Source organism: Centruroides vittatus, unplaced genomic scaffold (assembly GCF_030686945.1).
Source record: "Centruroides vittatus isolate TY-2023 unplaced genomic scaffold, ASM3068694v2 contig_689, whole genome shotgun sequence".
In the NCBI taxonomy this organism is placed as follows: Eukaryota; Metazoa; Arthropoda; class Arachnida; order Scorpiones; family Buthidae; genus Centruroides; species Centruroides vittatus.
Genome location: NW_027122434.1, coordinates 480303 through 493578, shown reverse-complemented (window position 1 = coordinate 493578; position 13276 = coordinate 480303). Strand labels below are relative to the sequence as shown.

The following is a 13276-nucleotide window of genomic DNA, read 5'->3' as shown; positions in this document are numbered from 1 at the left end:
GTGTGCTACAAGGATTCAGAGGGCTAAGCTGGAGGACTACCCATGCCAGACACACTTTTAATGATGGATCAGACCAAATGTGTTCAAAACACAATACTATGATGCAAACATGTAAAATACATCCTATATCAGATTGGTTATCACCTAGGACAATAAAGACTATTTTGTGTTGGAGTATCTGGGCATTTGGCAAAAAATGGACTATAAGGCAGGATCTTTAACTGATCAGGGTTGAAGGCTACAAAACTACTGGAAGGACCAAGAAAATGGCAATAATTTACAATTGCTGAGAATTTGAAAATTATGGTGTGCTATTACAAATCAAACCCTTCTAAATGTGGATACTTGAAACAAATGTACTAAATTTGGAAGGAAACTTGCCCAGATTTAGGTATCCCAGAACAATGGCTTGCAAATCAGTGAAGACATAGAAAGAAATAATGTGTTTACTGAATTGGTGTTACATGAAATACAAGTTTATTGATCAAGAATTGGAAAGATTACTCAAGCAAATTTGAAACAAATGATAACAAATAATCAAGCTGAAGACAGATGTAAATAAAGAACAAAAATATAGAAGCACAGTCAGAATAAAAGGAAGTGGTACCAACTACTGTTTCATTACTAATAGCTTAATTTGAAGATTGTCAACTAACAGAGACAAAGAACTGAAAAAGAAAATCATTGAACATATGAATAGAAGACAATATTGGAAAAGACTGATCCCTAGAAACTTGTAGTGAAAGAGAATCTGACAGAGGCTCTTGATGACTTAGGACAATTTTTTTCAATAGCTTCACTTGACAAATGTGTTTTAAAAATTGCTTTGTTACATAAATGGATTTGTTACTTTATGTAACAAATCCATTTATGTAACAAATCCATTATTTCAAGCAAATTCTAATTTTTGCATGAAACAAATCAGCTCATATACAGTACTGCAACAGTGATAACTATAGAATTGGGATATGAAATAAATAAATTTATAAAAACTAAAATAATTGTCCACCAAAATGGAAAATTAGACAAAGGAAAATCCAAAAACTAGGGTCAGAAACTAGCAAGCTGAAAGACATTAAAGATAAAAAGTTGATAAATGAGGAAAAAATTAAAATGGACATAATAAAAAGATAATCTGGGTAACAGGAAAATGAAAACCTTGGAGATAATCATAGCAAATTGGAGGAGTAGCTTCAGGTAAGATTACTAGATATGAAGCAAGGATTGTACTGTTTAGGTAGAATTAACTTTTCATGATAAGCCAAAGATATTTTTATGAGAACATAATTGGAAAAGTAAGTAGGAACTTAGAAGAACCAAATAAAGATAAAATTGTAGAATTCTGGAAAAATATTTGCAACAGTCCAAAAGATTACAATAAGATAGCACTCTGGACATAGCTTGTGAAAGCTGATATCAAAAGAAATGAAGTGAGATTTATTAATAATGAATGAACTGGCAGAAAAATGGATAAGAAAGGTAAAGAACTGGACAGTGCTAGAAACAGCTGAACTATATTGAATATTTGACCAGCTTGCACAAAAGAATAACTAAATTGAATGAAATACTCCACAGTGGATAAATAGATTAATGGATGACAACCAAGAAAACATACTTCATTCTGAAAGATCCTGAAAAGAGAACACTACCAAGCAACTTTTTTCCAATCACCTGCTTATCAATTATCTTTAAATCCTTCTGGGTTCTTCAGAGGAGCTTGTCATATGAAATTTCCATCATTCAAATATGTTCGAATTTCGTATTCATTTTAGAGGATCCGGCTAGTTTACTATTAAATACTGCCTGAAGAAGAACCCAGAAAGGGTTAAGAAAACATTTGATTTACAAGATTTAATTGTAATAAACACTGGTTAAAGGTTCAAGAGAGTCTAATTTTATATTCATCCCAGTGTGCGGTCTTGATTTGTGTGTTAATTACCTTTAATTTGAAAATGACATAATGGTAAAGATTCAGTATATATAAATACAGAGCAGGCAATGAATATCTGATGATTATGGTGATCTGTATATGTTGTTAATAGTATAGGAAGAAAAACTTATCTGAAAAACAAAATCCAAAAGTAAATTGTTAATTCAGATGAAAACACAAGGTCACCAAAATTTGTTAGGAGTGTTGACTGTTTAATTATTTGCTTGTATTTTTTGTATTGAGTAAGATGTTAGTAAAACATTTGTTTAAAAATAAAATCTTAATCTATGTTGGTTAATTAACTTGTATATTTCCAATTTATTAGATCAACTGAAGAGGAATTTAATCCTAAACCAGATACTCCAAAAATTGTATACCATTCACTAATTGAATTATTAGGACAGGTAAGAAAAATGAATCAAATAAATTTTTTAAAATAAGAATGCCAAGATGAATATTTAAAGTTTAATAATTCGTTTATTTTGGAAAAATCATTAATTATTTGCTGACTTGTCATTGATGTTTCAGTCAATTAATCAATCATTGACTTTAGAAGAAATTTCTTTTGTTCAAGAAATTTTTACATACAAAAATAATACATACATAAAAGATATGTTTTTCAGTGAATAAAATTTAATTTTAAAAATATATTTTTAACAAAATTTATATATTTATAAATTGTAACTTTTAAAGAATTTTTTAACAGTCACTTTCTGATAGTTTTAATCCAGGCTTGGCCAACCCAAATTGTTTTGTGGGCCACTTTGATCACGCCTAATATTACAGTGGGCCACAATTTAGGAGAACATGCTTTTAAAATGGTAAAACAAATACAAAACGAATAAGATTTTGTTATACCAAGGGTTCGTACTTGCACTTGTGCATTATAACAATGACGCATGCAAATTTTCATTTGTTTAATTGTTTTGGTATACACATAATGGGAAACAAAAGTTTTAATAGATATATATAATATTGCTTAGCAGGCCACACAATTTAACGTGACTGGCTGCGGGTTGGCCAGGCCTGTTCTAATCCAAAATATTTTTTCTTAAAAAACATAAAATTTTTTTATTTTAGAAAATGAACTGTAGAATGTTTTTTATATTGTTATAAATAGTAGAACCCAATATAAATGTGATCATTATATTGTAAATTTAATTTTCTTTTTTTCATCTAATTTGTAACATTTTTACTGAAATTATTTCACATTGAAACTTAAAATGGAATAATCGTTTGTTAAGATGAGTAAATATCATAGATGGAAAGTAGAAGGCTTGCTTTTCGTTGATCTCTTTGAACAGAGTTTTATATTCATTGATGATTAATTTTGAGGAAATATTAATATAATTTACATTTAATATTTAAATGATAGGTCATTTCAAACAACAATACTTATTGATGAAAGCAAATTAAACTAATGATGATTGTTTTTGAACTTTTACCTCATTTTACTTTTCCAGCTGTTATATTTAATAGTTGGAAAGGTATGATGATTGGTTAAAAAAGATTCTCCAAGATTTTTACATTTTTAGACTCGGGACATTGAAATGTTGAGAAATACAAAAAAAGTTGGAAGGTTTTTCCCTTGTGTGTATGGATGTTTTAATAATTAACATGAGATTTTATTGAAAATCTTTTTATAAGAGATGGAAATATATGGAAATAGGTTTGCCTATTTCCATACATTTTCAATAAAGGGTGTCCATGATATATTAACTTGATTAAGAAATTCAATAGAAAAATATACACACAGTTTTAACTTTATTTCCAGGAAAATTATGCAACTTCTTGCTGTGTTTTCTGTGAATATTTTTAAGTGTACTTTGTGATTACACTGTTTTTACAATCTTTCTTGTATAAATTGGTATTTATTCTTTACAGAATTTTAGTTTCAACCCTTTAAAGCATAACCTGTCATAGAATGATTGAATAAATAATTTTTAAAAGCTTTTTTTTTTTTTTTTTTTAACCTTTTGAAGTTAGTGTTCACAAAACTCCTTGTTTGAAATAACTTTTTCTTTTGTTGATAAGATTGTTTAAATTAAAACTAACATGTCAATGTTCTAATTCTTATAATTTAAGAATCGTAAAATAACTTTAAAAATGCTTTTCTTTGCAGTTGTTTTTGTTGTTTAAACTTGTCTTCTTTCTCTAATTCATTTTCATTATAGTACCAAAGCTTTTTCTCCTGTTATTATTATTTCTTTACTTTCTCCAAAATCCATATTTTTCTGCACAGTGTGTGCTTTTGTCTTCTCTAATCTGTAAATTATTCTTACAATGAAAAAGTAATGTTTACAGAATTTTATTTAAAACATTTAAGATACAGTTCAAATAGTTTTTAATGATATGCTTGCCCTAATATAATAATTTATATTATATTACATGCAAAAAACTCAGTTTGGAAAAGATATGAATAAATCATTAAAGGACAAATTTAAAGTATTTTATGAACTAATGATTTTTAAAAAATGAATTTTATCTATGTACTGTACATGCATTTTAGAAGTTAACATTTAGAAAGAGATGCTATATACATACATTGTAAATCATTTCTTTTGGAATGATTTAGAAAGGGTGTGTACAAAAAAAGAATAAATTATATGCATACTTGTAGTAAGTTTTATAAAATTATTATTAAAAAATTATATATAATTATTTTTTTTCCTAGATAAGTCCTACATTTAAGCGTAATTTTACTATTATACAAAAGAAGCGTACACAAAGACATCCATTTGAAAGAGTTGCAACTCCATATCAAGTTTATACTTGGTGTACTCCAAATTTTGATCATAGTATAGATTCCATTCGTGCAGAAGATGGTAACTATAAATAACTTTTGTTTGATGAGTATATTTAGTAGAAAATTTTAGATTTTAAACATATATATATGTGATGATATAACCTTTTTATACAATATAAAAATTTTGTTTGTACAATTAAAACTAATGTTTATATAATGTAATTACAACTTTAAAAAATTAATTCTCCATTGGAAGAAAATTTACAGATAATTTAAATCAATGTTTTTCAGAACTTATTCCTTTTAGATTTTGAAAGAGTACACAATTGCTTTCTTATATAATTTTGTTCTATTTTATTGGATCTGAAGGTTTGCCTATTTCCATATATTTTCAATAAAGGGTGTCCACGATATATTAACTTGATTAAGAAATTTAATAGAAAAATATAACAGATATCTAAAATCAATATTTAACAAAGAGCATTAGTTAAAACTGATGACATTACTTGGTGGTGAGTGCATATTATCAATCTCAATGTGTGACTGATAGCATGAAAAGAATGCTTATTTACCTTAAGATAATGATGATAGCTAAACTCTGATTACAATAAGTAAAGGTTTACATTTTAGATTATGGTAGGGATGCTCTAATATTGATAACATTAAACAACTGAAAACAATATATATGATTATAATAAGTGGAACATATTGTGTTTTAATTGTATAATTTAGTTTCAGAGAAAATTGTGGCTTTAATGTAATACAGATTAATAACACATGGAATGCAAAGCAGTACCTTTTTTTCTGCACTTCCTAATGAACATCTGATGATACATGTGTAGGTTTGATATAAAATTTTTTTCAGATATATGCCAATAATTAAATTCATATTGAGTTATTCTACTATAATTTCAAAAATAGAATTTTTAACATAATAAATAAGGTCAATGATATTTTTAATATTGCAGTTTTACACTTTGATATGCTCTCTATATTTTTCAATAATTTGTTTTTCTAACGAAGAAATGTCTATCATTGCTATGTCTCCAGTTAATAAAATCTAAAGAGATTCTAGGAAATTGCTTTTAGAAAATATTATTCCATTTAAAATAATAATAATAATGTACAATTAGATATAGGTAATGTTAAATGTTACAGTCAACTCACATTAATATGAATTGCTGGGGAAACAGTAGGTTGTTTGCTATATCAAAAATTTGTGTTGATGATTTTCAAGGTCAAGGTTGTATAATTTAGGGAATTAAATCTTAATAGGTGATCAAAATTTCTAAATTATAATACAAGGTCTGTTCAAAAAATACACTGACTGACATCATAAAACAAAATGTACTTTATGTAGAAGTTACGTGTCTGGGTTTCCTTCAAAGTACTCTCCTTCCCAACGCACACACTTATCCCAACAGTCCTGGTATGCTTCTTTTGTAATGTCCTTCAGCACCTTCGTCACATTTGCCTTAATCTCGAGAATCCTCTCAAATCTTGTTCCTTTCAAGGGTCTTTTGAGTTTGGGAACAAGAAAGTCACAAGGAGCAAGATCAGGTGAGTGGGGGTGGGGGGAAGAACAGTGATCAAGTGTTTGGCCAAAAACTCACTAGTTCTGAGGGCTGAATGGGCTGGAGCATTGTTGTGATGGAGAAACCAATCGCCACTCCTCCACATTTCTGGCCTTTTGCGACGGATGGCATCTCTCAGACATTTCAGAACATCAATGTAGTAAGTCTGGTTCACTGAAGCCTTGGGGATGTACTTGTGATGAACAACACCCTTAGCATCAAAGAAAACTGTCAGCATCACCTTGACATTGGATCAAACTTGGCGAGCTTTTTGAGTCTGGGCAGTGGCGTAGCGTAGTGGGGGCGGCAGGGGCGGCCCGCCCCGGGCGGCACTTTTAGGGGGCGGCAAAATTTCACAATAAATAATAGTATCTTGTAAAAATTTGAACCTGTACAATACACAATAATGATGATTGTTCTTGCTAAAAAGTTCTTTAGAATTACTGTATATCTTAGTCTTTTAAATTGAGATACCTAAATAAGGGGGCGGCGAAATTTTCTTCCGGCCCGGGTGGCTGACACCCACGCTACGCCACTGGTCTGGGGGATGTTTCACCCACCCACTGGGACGATTGGATCTTTGTTTCAATGTCACTGGGATGATTAGACCTTCGTTTCCAAGTTTAACACAAATTTCACAGCAAGTTGTTGCTTCTTCATGTCATTCATTCTGAAATCGACAAACGAAAAAATCGCACTTCACTAAAAACCGCATAACTAATCAACAAATAAAGATATCTGTAATCGGGAAACTGCTTTATTACCAGAAGATCTGTACAAATCTAGCGACGCCAGTCGGATTCCCCTGGAACCAACTGGAGCTGTGCAATTCAAACCATCCGCGTATTTTTTGAACAGACCTTGTATTTTGAATTAATTTTTTTTTCTAAGCTCTATTCCTGATGCTCAATTGTACCATTCTCAGATATTAGAGCTTACTCACTTATTGTGCTATTTGTCTTTTTTATTTTGACAAACACACTTGCATTTAAAGAAGGAGAGTTCCCATGGGTAGTCCAATTTCAGGGGATCTCTGTGAACTGGTCTTACAACAATTGGAGGAGCAGTCCTTAATAAACATCAAACATAATATCCTTATTTACACCCGATACGTTGATGACATTTTGATTGTATGGAGAAATAGACCAGATATTTGGGATGTGTTAAAAAGTGTTTAATAATAACAACTATGGATTAACACTAAAATTAGATCACAAAAGCTACAATATCGTTAATTTCTTAGACATCAAGATTCAAGTAGTGGCTAATAAGTTCAACACCACAATTTACTGCAAACCTAGTTACGTTCCCCCTATTCACACTGGCCAATTCAGCTGACCTATGGTCATATAAGGCATCCACGTTTTGCACACTGGTAGCGAGAGCCTACTTGCATTCTTCGGAGATGTTAGATACCAATAAGGAACTAGAGCATCTGAAACAAGTTGCGTCCAACCATGGGTACAGCCACTCAGTTATCAACAATCTAGCATCCAAACATCTGGCTCTGTCATCTAACACCAATAACAATGTTAACAAAACAGAAGCTAATTGGGTGGTCCTAAACTATGAACTGTCCCTTCATCACACATACAGGAGGATTGCAAATGATTTAAACGTACTTGTAACATACAAAAGGAAACTCATCGTTTTCTGCCTTCTGTCTAACGCAAAGGATGCAAGAGCTACTGGGATTTACCACATCCTACTACAGGACAATAGGTTCGACAGAATACTATCGTATATAGGATCCACATACAGATCACTGCAAGCCAGGATAAAATCTCACAAATATGACATACAAAAAGGAAACATCTTGCATGTTATGCCAGCGATCCAGGGATTTCCCCCATTAGGACCAAGCTACACAAGGTCTTCGACTGGCAAAATATTAGAAGCAGTAGAGATTAGTGATGTAACGAATATTCGGTTACTACCCGGTATTCGGCCTATTTTTCACTATTTGGCCGAATACCGAATACCTAAAAACAGGAGTAAGAAATAACAAAAACACAATAAATTAATCATTTTTGTAACTTTTATTAATGCTGAATATTAAACTATATTTCTTATTAAAGTTAATAAGAAATAGCATCTAACTCTAGTATTAAATTATTTCGTAGTTAAATAATAATATAGCCTTTATCTAGCCCGATATCATATGGCATTGATGGCGTGTAGGTTAGAATGTATCGGGCATTAATGTTATTGTTTAGTTAATTATGTTATATTTGTATTCGCGTATATATTAATATTTATATGATATTTTAAAATGAGTTACGAAACGCTTTATTGAAACTTATCGTATTTAATGAAAGAATTATTTATCTATTTCTAGAAGATAAGTACTAATATAATTTATTTTATATATAAAGCAAAGAATGAGCATTTTTCATTATATACAAAAGATAACATTTGAAATCATGTTAATTTTAAAAATATTGACAAAAACAATAGCAACAAAATATCACAAAACTTCACAAATAGAAACTCCCCAATAATATATTTGAACTGTTCCACAACTGGGGAGAAACTAGACCATATTATGTCACCACTAAAGTATATCCTTAGGGTACTATTCAGTCTACAAATACGTAGTAAAAACAAAATTTTAGTGTTTAATTAAAGGGTTAAAATGATCGATTGGAAATAAAATAACTTATAAGTTATAACTTACATCTAAATACCAACAACTGCCGAATCATAGTGGGCTATTTACGACTATTACATAAATTATAAACCAATTTGGCACTAGAGGTAGACGTTAGGCTCTATCTCATATTAAGTTTAATAATTATAATTTAATTAATTAATTTAAATAATTTAAACCTAATGAAAGAAAAAATCGTAGTGACAGCGGGCCAATAGAGAGCACGGTGCACGATCTTTGCCATAATGCGGTTTGTGCACCAATTTTCATACGTGTGTTAATCAAGCCGAATAATTTGGCCGAATATTCGGCCATTTGGCCACGCTCCTGGCCGAGTATTCGGTTGAGGCTGAATATACTATTAGTTACATCACTAGTAGAGATCATCTACTGCTTCTAACAAACCAGACAGGAGTGGAGCCTGCATCAATATGGATGCCATTCATGTATCAAATGCATGGAAATACCATTTAATCTCATAAAATATGTCATATACAAAACATCACGGCCTTTATTTGAACTTATTTGAAACTTTTAAAATTAGAAGGCAGCTACATTCTATTTATAGAACAGTTTTTCTATTTTACATTTCCTGAAGAGGACTGATAAAATATTGGACGAAAATGTTCGAACATTGAAGTTAAGCATTTCTTTGCTGGAAATTTTGCATTTAGGTGTGATTCTCTACTCTACATGTATAGTTTTAGTTTTCTGGTAAAGTTGTTGTTTAATTGTTTTAATTTACTAAATAAAGTTAAAATTAAATTTATTTACAAAAATAAATTAATTGTTTTAAATGATTTTCAAATCAAATAAAATGAGGAGACTGTATTTGCTTCTGAAGTGTGAAGCAATCTGTCAAAGTGGTTAAACAAAACAATGTTCAATAGAAAAAGATCATGACTTTCTTTTAAGATTGTTTGAAAAAACAGAAAATATTTTTTGGTGCCAGAAGAGTAAAAAAAAAGGAACCAAATTCAGCACAAATTAGCCAAACCTTACATCACTACATGCACTCCCTGATAAGCAAATTAGCATGTGTTTGCAAAAGACCTCATCCATTTAAAGGGGTTGGTATCCTTGAACTTTAATTCCTATTTTCTAAGTACAGTAGAATGGTCTGTTAAAATTAGATGTTTGAATTGCTCTACAATTGGAAGTTAAACCCATCTTTGCTTACTAGAAGAAAATCTCCTACTCAAAATGGAACATATTTTACTTTTTATTGTTCATGTAAAAGTATAAAATACAATCATTAATGGGAATTTCATCAAGGGTTATTTCTTACAGGGTTATGGAGGTAATTTACTGTTTGGTTAACAAATTTTGGTAAAATTTTTGTTTGCTTTATTGCATGATAATTAACATTGCAACAACAGCATTTTGTGAGGACAATGGCAAAATTCACTATAATGCAAAATTTTGCTTAATCGGTGTTTGCTTTAAGGCGAGTCAACTGTATTGCTTCTTATTGATGTGGATCTTTGGTAACATAGTTTGTCTGTAAAAGATAGCATTCACTTAATTTGGAAAAGTTCTGTATTTACTAGTAAGAGCTCTGTAAAAATTAAAAGAAATATTGCATTTCCATTTTTATTAGATGATAATTAAAACAATGTAGCTTTAATTCAAATTATTTATTTTAAATAATCATAATAAATATTTACATCTACATTAAAAAATTTTAGCATTTTCTTCTAAGTTGGGTTATGAAGAACATATCCCAGGTCAAACAAGAGATTGGAATGAAGAACTTCAGACAACTCGAGAACTTCCACGGAAAACATTACCTGAAAGATTACTTAGAGAACGTGCTATATTTAAAGTACATAGTGATTTTGTTGGTGCTGCAACAAGAGGTGCTATGGCTGTAATAGATGGAAATGTCATGGCAATTAATCCTGGAGAAGAAACTAAGTACATAATTTAATTCATAGAAATTAATTTGATATTTATTTTAAATACATTTAAAATGTTTTTCTTCTTTAGGATGCAAATGTTTATTTGGAACAACATATTTTTTAGTTTAGGCTTTGATGTCAGAGATCATTATAAAGATTTGGGTGGTGATGCAGCAGCTTTTGCTGCTCCTGTAAGCCTTTTTTTTCCTCATAAAATTAATAATTATATTTTTATATTTATAATTGTTTTTGGAAATCTAAAAAGTAAATTTAATGTTTATTTTAGAGCAATGATTTGCAGGGAGTTAGAGCATATAGCACAGCTGATATTGAAGGTTTATATACTTTAGGGACAGTTGTGATTGATTATAGAGGATACAGAGTTACAGCTCAATCTATTATACCTGGTAAATTTGAAAGATTTTCATTTTACTAAATTTATTTAAACATCTGTAGCATTTTTATCAAATAAAGTTTTGTTGGTAGTTGTTTCTTATTGGCATGGATCTTTGGTAACACATTTTCTATCAGTTTTTTGATTACAATAAATATAGAAATTTCTTTATCTATTTAAATGTTAATTTAATATTTTCTATTTAGTTATAATTTGGTTTTGAATTATAGAACATAGTTATTAACTTTAAAATATTTGATTTTAGTGTTTATATTCTGCAAAGCTTTTGATTCTACACCAAAACTGTTATTTGTATAATTTGTAATAAAACAATTCCTTAAAGATTTCAGTGAATATGAAATTTTCTGAAACAAACTAAAATAATTTTGGTTGAAATACCATAAATTGACTATCAAATATTATTTGAATAGAGTTAATCAGTTAAATGATGCTTTCAATAAAATTTTTTGGTAAAAAACAAATGACAGTTTTTTCATAATTAGAAGTGAAAATGATTTTATAAAAATAATAACTGTTATTGATATGGTCAGGAGAAAGAATAAAAGACTTTAGCAAATCTATTGTCCTTACTTTTATCCTGACTGAAAATATGTAAGTAAGTTTGAGCGTCCTTGTCCCATGCTTGAACACTGGCTTAGAATTTTTGTAGTCGTAGGGCGTAGGGTTTTTTTTTGAATTGGTTGATCATGAGTTTCTTGAACTTATGTCTACTTCCTTCATCCTCATGTCCTTTCACACAGAATCCCTGGCTATACCTGTCAATTTTAGTTTTACAACCCTGAACACTGCACCTTTGCTCAATTGGTTAGTTTTGCTATTTCATCTAGCAATTGAAAGAAATTAGTGATCTTAAGGCCATTAGGGTCCCTAAAAAAGGAGGGTATTAAAGGAATCATGCCCAAGTCCACCTAACACGATTGCACTTCCCACTGTCTCTGTGCATCCTGGAGGATTTGTTTCTCCTCTAGCTTCCATCCTCTTGTGTAGGTTTGCTTTGAAAAGTCAATCCCACTCTGACACCAGTGTGACTGGAGGGTCGGCACCTGTTTGATGCCCTGTCAGCATAACACCATTGTGCGCCGTTCAACACAGAAGCTGCGACGGCAAATTTTGTTTCTGATAGTAAGTCATGTGAGCTGCCACATGCATAAGCAATCTGATTCTGGATGGAGGAATGTGAGACAGTGCGACAGAAGTAATGCACTCAGACACTAGGTTTAACAAACAAATATCTTGTCTCTTAAACACTACATAGTGCAAAACACATGAACACTTGGCAATCTTCACCTTAAGTTTATTCAATTTAGTTGATAGACGTACCTGATTTTTGTACATGTTTCAGGCTTTTGTAAGATGAAGACTGCCAAGTGTTCGTGTGTTTTGCACTATATAGTGTTTAAGAGACCAAAACAATTACCGACACTGTTTTAAGATTACTAAAACAAATATCCGTTTAATTGCAAGGAAAGAGAGTACATGATAATAACTTCATAAAATAAAATTAAAGATAAAGATTAATTAAAGATACATTAAACCAATCTATGTAACATAAGTGGTTGTGTGAGAGAGAGTTTACAATAAATCATGCATTGGTGTAAATACCTGTGGTTTGAAGAGATCCACTTGCAGATCAGGGGAAGGAGATGGTTTGGACTGTTCTTTAGGAAGATTTCACACAGGAGAGGCAGTAAGTTTGGATATTTTGGGATGTGGTGACGTCTTACACGTGGTTATTTCCTTGTTGCAGAAGTAGATTTATTTGGAGTTGGGATGGAGGGTGTATTTGATGATACTCTCCTGTTGGGATTGAGAATATTCCATACTTGAAGACGATGTTATTCCGTACTTGGAGGCACAGAGTTAACTGTATCTGTTGAGGACTAGGCGGTGACTTGCTCATTCGGCCATCAGTTCTGATGATAAAATTGGTAGCACATGGCTGGGAGGTCAAAGGATCAAAGGAAAGTGTCACTTTCACCATCAAGAACATGCAAAATGAGAAATCCTCAGGTAGTAGTTGACAATACTGTATATAAATAAAATCAAAATATAGATGACAA

General features: G+C 30.8%; 1 protein-coding gene across 4 annotated transcripts in view; it reads left to right on the top strand.

The window, feature by feature from the left end:
• Nucleotides 1–13276, top strand: part of clu (clustered mitochondria protein homolog) — an 89979-nt gene that overhangs the window by 43014 nt on the left and 33689 nt on the right. For all 4 annotated transcript variants that reach the window (XM_067276399.1, XM_067276400.1, XM_067276398.1 and 1 more), the window contains exons 8-12: nt 2256–2334; nt 4605–4755; nt 10589–10817; nt 10890–10992; nt 11088–11208. In XM_067276399.1, coding sequence (XP_067132500.1) covers nt 2256–2334; nt 4605–4755; nt 10589–10817; nt 10890–10992; nt 11088–11208 — 683 coding nt within the window. The remainder of the gene's footprint in view (nt 1–2255; nt 2335–4604; nt 4756–10588; nt 10818–10889; nt 10993–11087; nt 11209–13276) is intronic.